This window comes from Haliotis cracherodii, unplaced genomic scaffold, assembly GCF_022045235.1.
Source record: "Haliotis cracherodii isolate W230 unplaced genomic scaffold, xgHalCrac1.p SCAF_8, whole genome shotgun sequence".
Lineage (NCBI taxonomy): Eukaryota > Metazoa > Mollusca > Gastropoda > Lepetellida > Haliotidae > Haliotis > Haliotis cracherodii.
In genome coordinates this window covers 28,239,853-28,254,157 of record NW_027266341.1, presented here as the reverse complement: position 1 = coordinate 28,254,157, position 14,305 = coordinate 28,239,853, and the positions used below count along the sequence as shown (strand labels likewise).

General features: G+C 41.0%; 1 protein-coding gene across 1 annotated transcript; it reads left to right on the top strand.

Annotated features, from left to right (window-relative positions):
• Nucleotides 1–4,379: 4,379 nt before the first annotated feature.
• Nucleotides 4,380–6,025, top strand: LOC139449445 (zinc finger protein 595-like). The gene has a single exon (XM_071230844.1). It carries the CDS (start codon nt 4,395–4,397, stop codon nt 5,985–5,987), a length of 1,593 nt encoding a protein of 530 aa, XP_071086945.1. The 5' UTR covers nt 4,380–4,394; the 3' UTR covers nt 5,988–6,025.
• Nucleotides 6,026–14,305: the final 8,280 nt, after the last annotated feature.

Sequence of the window (14,305 nt, the reverse complement as noted above, 5' to 3'; positions counted from 1 at the left end):
CAGTGTGGGGGTATATGTATGTATGTGTAGGGTGTGTGTATGTATGCAGTGTGGGGGTATATGTATGGATGTGTAGGGTGTGTGTATGTATGCAGTGTGGGGGTATATCTATGTATGTGTAGGGGGGGGTGTATTTATGCAGTGTGGGGGTATATCTATGTATGTATACGGGGTGTGTATGTATGCAGTGTGGGGATATATGTATGTATGTGTAGGGTGTATATATTTATGCAGTGTGGGGGTATATTTATGTATGTGTAGGGTGTGTGTATTATGCAGTGTGGGGTAATATGCATGCATGCACTTGTCATTTTGTAACGTCTTTTGGATCGAACCGCGGCCGTCCGCTCTCCGGGGGGACGCTCTAAAACTAGACCACGGTGGCGGTTGGTCAGAGTAATAGCTCGCACTTGTGTGTATACATAGCTGAATACATAGATGAATATATGTACCTATTTATGTAAATATTAGTACCATGCATTTGCTCTGGGAAATATTGTGATTCTTCGGATGAAAATTCTGGAGGAAATAAAGAAATTAATTCATTCATTCATTATAGCGCTGATTGGCTCAGGCTGCTGGCAGTGTCTCGCGCTTCTGAGATCTCGCACGCATATTCGATCCTTAGACCCGTCTTCAGCAACCCATGCTTGTTATGTTTGTTTGTTGTTTAACACCGCACTCAGCAATATTCCAGCTATATGACGGCCTTCTGTAAATAATCGAATCTGGATCAGACAATCCAGTGACTGACATCATGTGCATCGATCCACGCAATTGGGAAACGTTGACATGCATCAACCAAGTCAGCGAGACTGACCACCCGATCCCCTTAGTCGCCTCTTACGACTAACCTAGTCGCCTTTTACGGCCAGCATGGGTTGCTGAAGACCTATTCTATCCTGGATCTTCACGGGTCCCATGTTTGTGGTAAGAGGCGCCTAACGGGATCGGGTGATCAGACTGGATGACTTTTTTCACCATCTATACGCATTTCTGAACACGTGGTTAACCGCGATCCGCGAACATTTCGATATTATAAAGGGCACATGTTAATTAATTTCTTCAAACTAAGCAAACAGATAAAATGGACGCTAATTTCTTCAACCTAAACAAACAGATAAAATGGACGGTGGAAGGTCTTAGGATGTCGTTATTTGGAAATACCCCTGGTGGTTTATACAGTAAACTACGGTTATAACGAACTCAAAGGGACCACCCATTTTAGTTCGTAATAACCGTAGTTCGTTATAAACATATATACAGCATATATGCAACACATGGCCGGGCTAACAAGTTAGTTCGTTATATCGGTCAGTTCGTTTTAAGCGTGTTCGTTATAACCGTAGTTTACTGTAGTTTAATAGAAATTTATCCCTGCAATGAAAACATTTTCGTATTTCAGATTGCGTGGATAATATGATTTCTACTCCTTTCTTGTCATCTGTTTCATGGCATAACTACACATGTGTATAAGTCGTCAATCACTTGATGCTCAGATAATGAATTTATTACCGTTATAATTAGCGGTAGCATCACTCCAATTACCTGACAAAGGTTCCCATTTGGCATTCTAGTGTCTGGGGGAATTGTTCAATCTAAATTCAGGTTTGAAGTGGGTTGAAGTGTATGTTATGTAAGTTGTAGCGCAGCGCAGGAATGATCAGTTGCATTACCAAAAATAATCCATCAAAGGATTAACCGAAAACAGGTTGACTGATTAATCACTGTTATTTTGCAAAGTGATTTTTCACAAGTAAGTGTTTACATGTGTAGGTTTACGAAAGCTGACGGAATACGTACATCAATAGCTGGGCGTGAAGCGCCTATGTAAAAACAACATGCTTTGTTCAAAAGGATAAGACGATAATACGTTATTGATTGTTAACTGACTCATTGGATTTGGGACCGTGGACATCATGAAAATAATTGTCACGTGTGCTTTCTCAGCTGACCAACGAGACTTGACACCTATGTCAAACACCTGAAACAAACTTACGTGATCAGTAAGAAACGAACACGAGTTATAATGTCCAGAAACGCTATATATATTTAAAAAAAATATAAGACCGTGACAAAAGACGCGAATCGTTGTGCAGATTTGCGTCCCTTGGGCACGCCATAAACATATGATTGTGGGTTCGAATCCCGGTTCTCCCCGATTATATTTCTAGGTTTGTCAGCACTATACCCGTACTCGTGTGTTTCACCGAAGTAGTAAACGTCAAAGACCTGCATCACTTCAGGCTTTAATCCCACATTGAGTTGACATGCCGTGATATAACAGGAATACTGTTAAAACTCATTCACTACAAAAGACACGTGACATCGGACAGAGTTCATTGCACAGATGGTCGTGCGTGAGCTCAAACTCAAATAATGTAATCTCTGTTCGAATATTTTTTACGGAACACACCTACACTTTTCAACAAGGTCAGTGTTTTAATCCCTTACAACAACATCACATTTGCAGTTTATACTGTAACCACAAAGGTCGATCTCCTGTCTCCGTTCTTCGATGCGAGACTCTAAGAGTCGTTGTTTTCACAAGACTTTTCGTTTGTAAGCGTGTATATGGCACAGTCATTCTGTAAAATGTAATGATTCTCTCAGGCAATTTATTAAATGTGTAAATATTTCATTTAACAAATTGACTGAAAAATCTGTCGATTTATTTAACAGATTAATTAAAACGTATTAAGACATTCAAAATGGGTAAAAACATCGCAATAGACTTATTATGCTAGGTTCAGAAGTAAAAAAGATAGAAATGTACTTTGACCTTCGTTTTCTCTTGATCCTATTATTTTCAGTCACTGGGTGATGAAAATAAACATCAAAATGTTTGTAATTCGTTATCATAAAATAAACGGACAGCTATTTCAGTCAATTTGTAAAATCACTCTATATTTAGGCGTTTAATAAATTGCCTAAGTGAAAATCATTTTACACATTGACTCTTAACATATAAACACGATAAAATAAGCTAGAATAAGGTGAAATATTTAGTTTGTGTTACAAATCCAGATAGTGTAAACGAAAATCGCACAATTTAGAGAAAGTGACTTATTAAAACTAGGCCAAGGGCACCTACATTTCCTGATTATTTCCAAAACAAAACTGTATTTCGTTTTGTTGATACCCCAAGCGGAGGATCCGGGAACCAGTCCCAGTCTGGTTATCTGGCTAGGCTGCGTTTGAGCTGCGCTGACGCATTCGGGCGCTGACGAAATGACTCCAAGCTCCTCACAGCGATAGTGTTTGTGGAAGGAGCTTGGAAATGACTCCAGCCCAGCGCGTGACACCTTCGTTACACTCTCGATATAGAGAGTTCCGCGAACGGGATATCGCTGTTAGGAGCTTGTACAACAACAATGGCGGCCTTCACGATGTAATGATGGATACTTCCTCAACTGTTTTTATCTTTTACTGTAGAGAGACGCTAGAAAGAATGGTGAGAGAATTTTCTTTGCATTTTAATGAGTACTGTATGTATACGTCACGATAATAACGCCCATTATTACTTTTAGTGAAGGAAAACATTATTTAAGCTGTTTCGCGACACGAAAATTGTCGTCGCCAGGGTCCTGTGGTTCGCGCATCGGCGAAATGTAAACAGTGACACACACCCCATTTCCAACAGCGATATGTGCGTTAATATTTCTTGCAGCTCGCTATTGTCACGAAATCGTATTAAGTAAACATAGAATTGAACGACCGCTTTAATGAAATGTCGTTAGCATCTTTATTTTAGCATCAAATTTGACGTCGCAAATATCGCAGATAGTGACTAATTTTTTCCGTATTTTAAATACTTTTTAGCCCCGACATTTTTTACAAAGAAAAAGTTTTACATAGATCAAAAACACATGATTGAAATATATCGATTATGTCCTCAAAAGACATTGTGGTGATGAATTCTCAAGGTGCTCCTGGTGTTAATGATGGGTCATTGGTTCTATTTGGCCTCTATATTATATTCATATAAACATCAATTTATTTTGCATTGGTTTATTCTTACATTATGAATTTATTCATACAAGTAAGACATAATTGATTAATTTCAATGATGTGTTTTGGGACTAAAATGTCGTTCTTGAAACATCTTTAGGAAATGCATTAACATGATGAAGGAAGTGACAACTCCTTTATGTTTTCAGTGAACACCATAACACCCACAAGGTAATAATGGAAGTACAAAGCCAACCACAGAATCCTGGCTCTGTTACTGAAACATGTAATCACTGACTGTGAGAAGAGATTTGCTGGAAATCAATACCCTCTAGAAATATCCTGTCACTGAGATGTGTAAGCACTGACCATGCTGACTGTGAGAGAGAATTGCTGATACAGGTGATCTCAAGAAAGAACCTGTTACAGAAACATATCTAATCATGGACTGTAAGGGAGAACTGCTGGAAACAGGTGATCTCAAGAAAGAACTTGTCACTGACACATATTTAATCACGAATGGAGAGAGAGAATTGCTGGAAACAGGAGATACCAAGAAAGAACCTGTCACTGACACATATCTAATCACGAATGGAGAGAGAGAATTGCTGGAAACAGGTGATCTCAAGAAACACTCTGTCACTGACACAGGTGATCTCAAGAAAGAACTTGTCACTGACAAAGGTGGGAACACTGACTGTGAGAGAGAATTGATCGAAACAGTTGCTTTCAAGAAACACAAAGATGGTGGTTCTCCAGCAAAGCAGTCTCATAAGTGTAGTGTGTGTCAGAAAACAATTACACTATCAGGTACTCTGCATACAGACACGAGGATTTACAGTGGAGTCAAGCCTTATCAGTGTGTTGAATGTGGGAAAGGATTTACACAATCAGGTGATGTTCAGACACACATGACGATTCAGAGCAGTGTCAAGCCTTATCAGTGTGTTGAATGTGGGACAGGATTTACAGAATCAAGGAACCTGAAGTCACACATGAGGACTCACAGTGGAGTGAAGCCTTATCAGTGTGTTGAATGTGGGAAAGGATTTAAAAGGTCTGGTGACCTGCAGAAACATATGAGGATTCACAGTGGAATCAAGCCTTATCAGTGTGTTGAATGTGGAAAAAGATTTACACAGTCTGGTGACCTGCAGACACACAAGAGGATTCACAGTGGAGTCAAGTCTTATCAATGTGTTGACTGTGGTAAAGGATTTAAACAGTCAAGTGGCTTGCAGGCACACATGAGGATTCACAGTGGAGTCAAACCTTACCAGTGTGTTGAATGTGGGAAAGCATTTATACACTCAAGTAACCTGAAGTCACACATGATAAGTCACAGTGGAGTCAAGCCTTGTAAGTGTGGTGAATGTGGGAAAGAATTTACACGGTCAGATCACTTGCAGACACACATGAGGATTCACACTGGCATCAAGCCTTTCCAGTGTGTTGAATGTGGGAAAAGATTTACAGTCTCAAGTAACCTGACGACACACATGAGGATTCACAGTGGAGTCCAGCGTTTTAAGTGTGGTGAATGTGGGAAAGGATTTACCAGATCAGATTGCCTGCAGTCACACATGAGGTTTCACAGTGGAATTGAACCTAATCAGTGTGTTGAATGTGGGAAAGGATTTACTTGCTTAGATCACCTGCAGACACACATGAAGATTCACAGTGGAATCAAGCCCTATCAGTGTGTTGAATGTGGGAAAGGATTTACACATGCAAGTAACCTGTCGACGCACAAGAGAATTCACAGTGGAGTCAAACCGTATCAGTGTGGTGAATGTGGGAAAGGATTTACAAGATCAGATTGCCTGCAGTCACACATGAGGATTCACAGTGGAGTCAAGCCTTATCAGTGTGTTGAATGTGGGAAAAGATTTTCACAATCAAGTGGCCTCAAGTATCACAAGACGACCCACAGTGGAAAACAGTCAAACCTCATTATCTCGAACTCCGTTATGTCAAATGTTCCGATATCTCCGGTCCAGACCGCCTCATCATGCTCATTATATAGATACATATAAATTTGCCCGCTTATCTCAAATTTGAGATTAGAATACATTTTGCTATCTTGATCCTTGGACTGGGTCCCAACTTTGACTTGACAAAAACACTTTGTACCTTTATCTCTAAGTTAATGTTTGCCACATTGACAGTTTTGAGATGTGTAAGTATATCTGTTACCTTTCTCCCATCTTCCCGAGGCAAGAGAGTTAACTGACTATAAAAGTCCAGTTTCCACCCTTGCCGAACTAGGCTGGTATTATGGAGTTACATTTTGGCTGGACTAATGAGTCTATGCATAGTCCAATCAAAAGCGCAACCGAAATCGAAATCCGGTTCGTAAATTGTCTTGCAGATTTCGGTCGATTGCAGAATTTGCAAAACATGTGCACCGCCAACTCGTCAACAGATATTTTCCAAATCTTTTCATGTTTTTAATCAAGGTGCTCATGTGAATTGATGCATTTTGCGATGTAAGACCCGTTATATATCACAATATATATCTTGATTATCAATCAGATCGTCCTGACCGGGAGCCACCATTTTGTGTGGAGCAAACGCAAGTGATACAAGAGGTGGAATCTGATTGGTCAATAGGAGAGGCTTAGAAGGGACATATCTGGTAATAGCCATTGGTGAGCCCAGTAATTCCAGCCTAGTGTGGCAAGGGTGGAAACTGGACTTTAAAGTCAGTTAACTTTCTTGCCTCGGGAAGATGCATCTGACATCACTGTATAAGGGACTGATGGGATCGGGTGGTCAGACTTGCTGACTTGGCTGATGCATGTCATTTTATCTCAATTTCATGGATTGATACTCATGATATCAATCACTGGATTGTCTGGTCCAGACTGGATTATTTACAGACCGTCATCATATAGCTGGAATATTGCTGAGTGTGACATAAAACAAAAGCAAACAAACAAACAAAACTTATCTTTTGATCCAATAATAAAGGTAATTTTTTGTATTAACAAATAAATTTATTAGGAATAAACATGAGTGAAAACACAACAGAGCTTCCAGGTGCATTGTATGTGTGTGTGAATGTGTATGGGGATGGTTTGTATGTTAGTATGAGTGCATTGTGTGTGTGTGTGTGGGGGGGGGGGGGGGAGGGGATGGTGTGTGCGTGCATGCGTGCTTAAATTATTAATCTGCTATTCCGAGTTGTGAGCATATCATTCTGTTATATAAATAAATATGAATTTATTATTTGTGTCATGTTATCTCTCTCTTCCCTCCAAGTCCAAGTTGAAGTATCCCTATCAAAAATATTGTTGCCAAATCTGGTGGGCCTGTAAGGCAATTTAATCTGGACTAGACAAAGCCAGTGGTCGATAATATGAGTACAATATCCACCATGTCCACCTTGTGGTTGGAAAATGAGCCTGGCAGGTCCCAGCTGAAAGTTGTCTCCCCTGGTGCCATTGTGTGTACGATTTTGTTCCCATCAAAGCTGGTTCTGCTATAGAACCCCACTTAGATTATTTCTGTGGGAAGCAATGGAGGTATTATGTAATGCAGTTGACTACACAGACTACACTCGTATTAATTTGGTGACAAATTTCATGATTTACAGTATTTGTGAAGAATATTTAATGTAGTATCAACCGTTTGGGGGGTTAGAACTGAGCAAGGGCACCACAGATATGAACCCCAGGTATGTTTCAGTATACAGACACGTACCCTAGCCAAAATCAGTGTCTTCAGCGGGAGTTGAGGGAATTATGAGAATAGAAGTCTTGCTGAGTATTTTATGATATTCATGCTGGCTCAAAAAGAAACTTTGATCCGGGTTCGATTCCCCAGATGGGTACAATGTGTGAAGCCCATTTCTGGTGTCCCCCGCCGTAATATTGCTGGAATATTGCTAAAAGCAGTCTGAAACTAGACTGACTCACTCCTCGTCAGCAACACTTATTAGAGAACGCAGCGCTGTGTTCTGTTCCAGACGTGTCTGGTGCAGTCGCATTATTTAATTATCCTTTTTTTCAGCAGCTGCTTCTATGTTGAAGAGAGGATGGAGATGGACGATAACTAGAGACAAATGCCCGGGTATGATGATGGATGTCTGTGTAAAATACATGAACGGTGTCATTATTTAAATGTGTTCAGAAAAACTAAAGATAAGCCATACCTCATTAAGAACAACAAAGTTGGCAATGACAAGGTCACTGTGTAGAACCAAGGACCTGTATACACAATGTAAAACGTAAAAGGCGACTATGCTTGTTGTAAAAGGTGACTAACAGGATCGAGTGGTCAGACTCGCTGACTTGGTTGATGCGTGTCATCGTATCCCAATTGCGTGGATCGATGCTCATGATGTCAGTCACTGGATTGCCTGGTCCAGACTCGATTATTTACAGACTGCCGTCATATAGTTGGAATATTGCTGAGTGCGGCGTTAACCAACAAACCAACAACACAATGTAAAAGGGGTGACTTAGAGAATGCAATTTCGAGACGAGTACAGAAGTTGATCTACGATAAAGCTCCTACTTATTTGTGTAATATTGTTCCTTGTGAATTAAGAAATTATTTAGAATTACAACCTATTAAAGCAGGGACATCATCTTATGTAAAGTATTTCCTACACAGTACTGCGGAACTTTGAAACTCTTTACTAGAAGATGTTAAATTAAGTAGTTTTATCTGGTATCATCACTATTTAAACATGAAGACCTGGTATGATCACTATTCGAACACGGAGACCTGGTATCATCACTATTTGAACACAAAGACCTGGTATCATCACTATTTGAACAGGAAGACCTGGTATCATCACTATTTGAACAGGAAGACCTGGTATCATCACTATTTGAACATGAAGACCTGGTATCATCACTATTTGAACATGAAGACCTGGTATCATCACTATTTGAACATGAAGACCTGGTATCATCACTATTTGAACCGGAAGACAAGGTATCATCACTATTTGAACACGAAGACAAGGTATCATCACTATTTGATAGTGATTCATAAACACATGCTCATGATGACGTCGGAATCGTACAATCGATTGACAGCATTTCTGATGAATATATAATGGGTTTTGACGCTTTTACTTACAAACAAGTTCACCCCGAAATTGGGACATAAATTTGAAGTTGATATCAATTTTGGATTAGATTCCGCCAAGTATTACATTTCTATGGTATGTTGAAAAATCTGTACAGGAAAACATAAAAAATAATTCATTCTGTACATAAATTTATCTCAGAATCTGGTAGAGTTAATTAATGACTACAGTCTTTTACATTGTGTATCTAAATTATCAACTTACAAGCTAATCATGATTATATTAATGGTTAAAAACAAAAATATTGCTTCACTGGTAATATTTTGGACAACATTAATTTTATACATTGGATTGACATGCGATATGTTTTCGAGTCTTTGCATTGGGGCGACATAAAGATAAGCCATCGGCTTGTTTGCCAATCCATCTCAATTTGAAATAAATAGACAGGTTGACAAAAACATATTTTATTTAAGTCCCACCCCGCTGTACACCAGTCTTACATTAAAATGACATCTTTTGTATTCAAATACAATGGCCATTCCTCATGGAATTATGGGAGATTTTGGTAAAAGATAATATTCAGCCTACACACAGGTACTATTGTAACATAAGTGTTAAAACATGTTTGTCTGTCGTTGTAGAACAAAAAAAGCTTTGTAAAACTGTTTTGAACATTTTCACTGGACATTAGAAAGCATAACTGCTCTAACTTTGTATAAGTTTTGTATGAACTGTTAAAACAACAGGCACTTGGCAGATTAAAACGCAAGTCATCATAAAGAGGACAATTTAAAAAAAGAGACTTATACGCTGATCTAAATATGTTTAAAACACAAATGCTCCGGGAGAGTCAACGTTTATGTTTGGGACATGATAACACGTTTGTCTGGACGACCGCAACGCCCCAACCCATTTGATATATACTAGCCACATAAAAAAACTGTGCACGGAGAAAATATATGCTGGATTGAAATACAACACAGCAAGAACAAAATGATGCAGACGCTGTAGCAGCTGAATGATCGGACCATAAGAAAATGTCAACGGCACCTGAACAACATCTGTTACGATGACGTCAGAAGATCAAAATGGAGTAGGGGGTCAAACGACAAAGTCACAAAGTCAATAACGGGTGTGACCACGCTGTGCGGGAATCACAGCAGTGAATCGGCAACGCATGGAGTCCACCAAATGGGCATGGAAGGCCTGGGGAATGGCCTGCCATGTCCTCCTCAATTCCTGTGCCAAGTCACGGACGTTATCTGGAGGATGTGGAAGACGACGCAGACGGCGCTCCATTTCATCCCACACATGCTCTATTGGGGAGAGATCTGGAGAAATTGCAGGCCATGGCAGTAACATGACATTGTTATGGTGAAGGAAATCCATTGCGACCCTAGCCGTGTGAGGACGAGCGTTGTCCTGTTGAAATGCCAATCCCGGGCCATGACGTTGCAGGAAAGGAATGACCACAGGCCTCAGAATCTGATCTCTGTAGCTAACACCGGTGAGATTGCCCTGAACAACCACCAAAGGGGTTCGGTGCCGTGCTGTTATCCCACCCCAAATCATCACAGAGCCACCCCCAAAACGATCCCTCTCCACAATACAGTTGCGTGCATAACGTTCTCCCAAACGCCGGTAGACACGTTGGCGCCCGTCACTGTGGGAAATGTTGAACCTCGATTCATCTGTAAAGACAACATTTCTCCACCATATTCGAGGTTGGCGAACATGATTTCGACACCATCTTAGACGGTTGACTCGATGACGGTGTGTCAGGATGGGATGTATGGCAGGGCGTCGTGGTCGAATCCCGTACTGACGTAAACGATTCCTGACAGTGTTGGGATGGATACGGCGCAGTCCAGACGTCGTTACTGCCGTTTCGAACCAGTGTCAGAGATTTGTAAGTCTAATCCATCTGTCCTGTCTTGGCGTCGTTACTCGGGGACGTCCTGAACGTGGGTGGTCGGCAACGTCATTTGTGTTCTGATAACGCCTCACCAATACCGATATCGTGTTACGATGGCATTGGAAATGCGTTGCCACCTGTTGTTGCCTCATTCCCGCTCGGATCATTCCAATGGCTTCATGACGCTGTGCAGCTGTCAATCTTGGCATGATTTGCTTGTGATATGCTTGTGTCTGCGTCGAGAAGTTTTGAATTTTTGAATGACCACAGATCATGCTTTCCAAAGTGACAGCGAATTTTGAGTTGCACATGCTGTGTACAGCTGCACAGGATGCACGTGCAGTAACACATTGCACGTCCATAGGCCCCCATCAATGACGTCATATCGCACGGCACGTGCATGAGCGTTTGAATGTCGCCAATGATTGCTGTGTTCAAACCTATATTTCATATATGGACGGTGTGCCCTTATATCTATATTTTCTCCGTGCACAGTTTCTTTATGTGGCTAGTATACAAGAATGCATGGGGAGGCGACTATGCTTGTTGTAAAAGCGCCTAACGGGATCAGGTGGTCAGGCTCTCTTAATTGTTGATGCATATCATTGTATCCCGGTAGCTTAGATCGAATCTCATGATGTCAATCATTGGATTGTCTGGTCCAGACTCGATTATTTAAAGGCCGCCGGAGTTTCGAGGTTATTCAACTATTGATAATAGTTTTGTTTTAGAAGCAGTCAATCGATTAATAACCAACAACCAACCAACCAATCAGTTCAGTATGAAAGCCATCGTGCCATAGACAAATAACGATTTACAAGTACGGTAGTGGCAATGTACATCGCTTAATCATTGTTTAACAAATACATGTACTTTCTCATCGTTTGTGGAAATTATTTTTGTAAATGTCTGAATATTTACATTAGTTATACATGTCTTTGGTAGATGGCATCAAAAGTGGCACAAACAAGTAACAAATTGATATTCATGTTCTATGCCGAGATCACATAAAGGACGGTTTCTGATGCCTACTTCTCAAGGCAGGAGAATGGATCTCCTGGAGATGTGTCAACAGACATTGAAGGGCAACTGTCTCAATAATTAATGACATCGCTTCCAAACTACCTGGCAATCACAACCAACAAGATACACCAGAACCAATATAGAGCACCTTTGTGCAACTGAAGTCATATATGGTGATGGTAGGTACTTCTTCGTGTCACCAAAATCTTTTTCACAGCTGTATACCATCCACGCCAAGAATGCCGGCCAGATGTTTCCCTTGGCGTTCTCTTTGCTACCCAACAAGACATGAGAGACATATACAAGAGCCTTTCGTCTAGCCAAAGACGTATAGAGATACCTATGTACGTCTTTGGTCTAATCAAGACATCTTCCCGAGGCAAGGGAGTTAACTGATTTTAAAAGTTCAGTTTCCACCCTTGTCGAACTAGGCAAGGATAGAATTATGGAGTTATATATTGGCTGGGTTAATGAGTCATAGCCCAATCAAAACCCCGTAGCGATATCGACATCCGGTCTGTCAACTGTCGTGCAGTTTTCGGTCGATTGCAGGATTAGTAAAGCATTTGTACCGCTAACTCGGCGTCAACAAATATTTTCCAAATCCCTTCATGTTTCTAATCAAGGTGCTCACGTGATTTGATGCTCTTCGCAAGGTGAGACTCGTTTTATTACAATCACCGATCTGATCGTCTTGACTGGTTGCCGGCGTTGTATTTGAAGCAAGTACAAGTTATATGAGATGTGGAATCTGATTGATCAATTGGAGGGACATAGAAGGGACATAACTCGTAATAGCCACTGGCGACGCTACGATCGAGCCCGGAAATTCCAGCCTAGTTCGGCAAGAGTGGAAACCTGACTTTTACAGTCCGTTAACTCCTTTGCCCCTGGGAGATGAGGACCATGTATGGTGTTACCCTGGGGTGTAAGGTGGGACCTGGTGGAGCTGTAAACCATCTACTACCATCTTTCCAGCATAAACTGCATGCCCACCATGATCGCCGTCGTCAGTTGCAGCTGTTCCCGCCGTCTCAGAATATGTCGACTGATCATTGATATTCCGGTGGTCCAAAATCACACCACTTGCTTCAGAAAAAAAACTTTGTACACTGGTATCGCTGTCAACATTTGGTGAATTCATTTGTATCTGATCAAGATTATTCGTATTTCGTCTGCGCATGCTCATCGTGAAGTGCTAACAGTGCATTCATCAGCAGGTTAGCTATCATGAATATGTAGAGCATGTAGACACTATCCAAGGCCTCAGGGACCCATGGTAGCACTCAATGAATAAAGAATGTAAAATAGAAAAATGTTAAATATTTGCATGCAGAATTAGAGGCGTGAAGATATAACGTATTTTGAGGTTTTATTAGAGTACATAAAACCAGTATTCTTTCGTTTTAATATTGTTACTTCAACGTGCATTTATACTGGCTACCGGGCCTCAAAGGCCCCAGGGAGACGGATGAGAGTTGGGACTCACGCGTGTGAGTAGGGTACACATATCTATTGTGAGCTTTAGTAAATGATACAATTTCTGTTTTTGTATTGATAAGATTTCTATTTTGAGAAATTGACAGAATGTCATTGACTGCTCTCTTTATATACGTTCGAGTAGCTGACCCTCTGACCAGCTGAGTTAGCTTGGTCTTCACTATTGCACGTCATGGCTTTAGGGACCGACCATTTGATTTTGATTTGATTCGACCGATCAGGATGGAAGGCACTCCAGGTCAAGCTAGGCGTCGCATTTTATAAGCTAAATAAAATCCACTTCACAGCCTATAGTCTAATCAGTGTTATGGTATTGTTAGACCGCCTCCATGGTCTAGTGGAAGAGCGTCCGCCCGGAGAGCGGAAGGTCTGGGGTTCGATCCCCGGCCGCGTCATACCAAAAGACGTTAAAAGATGGTACTTGTTGTTACCCTGTCTGGCGCTCTGCATTAAGGGGCTAAAACAAGGACTGGTCGGCTCGGAGTCAGTGTACTGTGTCTGAGGGGTATTCATGTTAAACTGCGGCATGGTATCTCAGTCCGGACTAGTACAAGCAGCCCAAACACACACACTTGCATGCACGTCGCTATATTAGAGCAATAATCTTGGACGCAACGTTAAGCCCCATTTCACCTCACCTCACCTGTAGTATTGTTAATTGAGGGTGTATATTGAGGGGCATCACAGTTAATCACTTGCATACAATTGTTTATTGCCGCTTACGGCCACGCATGGCCGCGAATGTTTTTGCTATAGACTTTGGGGGATATCAGTCTTATCTTAACTTATCTGTTAACCTGATCTGCTGAATGAAGTAACTTTCAAACGTATTTGAGTGAGTTTTGTGCTAGTTATATCGCTATTTGTGT

Coding starts and splice junctions, on each gene's coding strand:
- LOC139449445 (XM_071230844.1), top strand. CDS start 4,395: ATGGACTGTAAGGGAGAACTGCTGGAAACAGGTGATCTCAAGAAAGAA.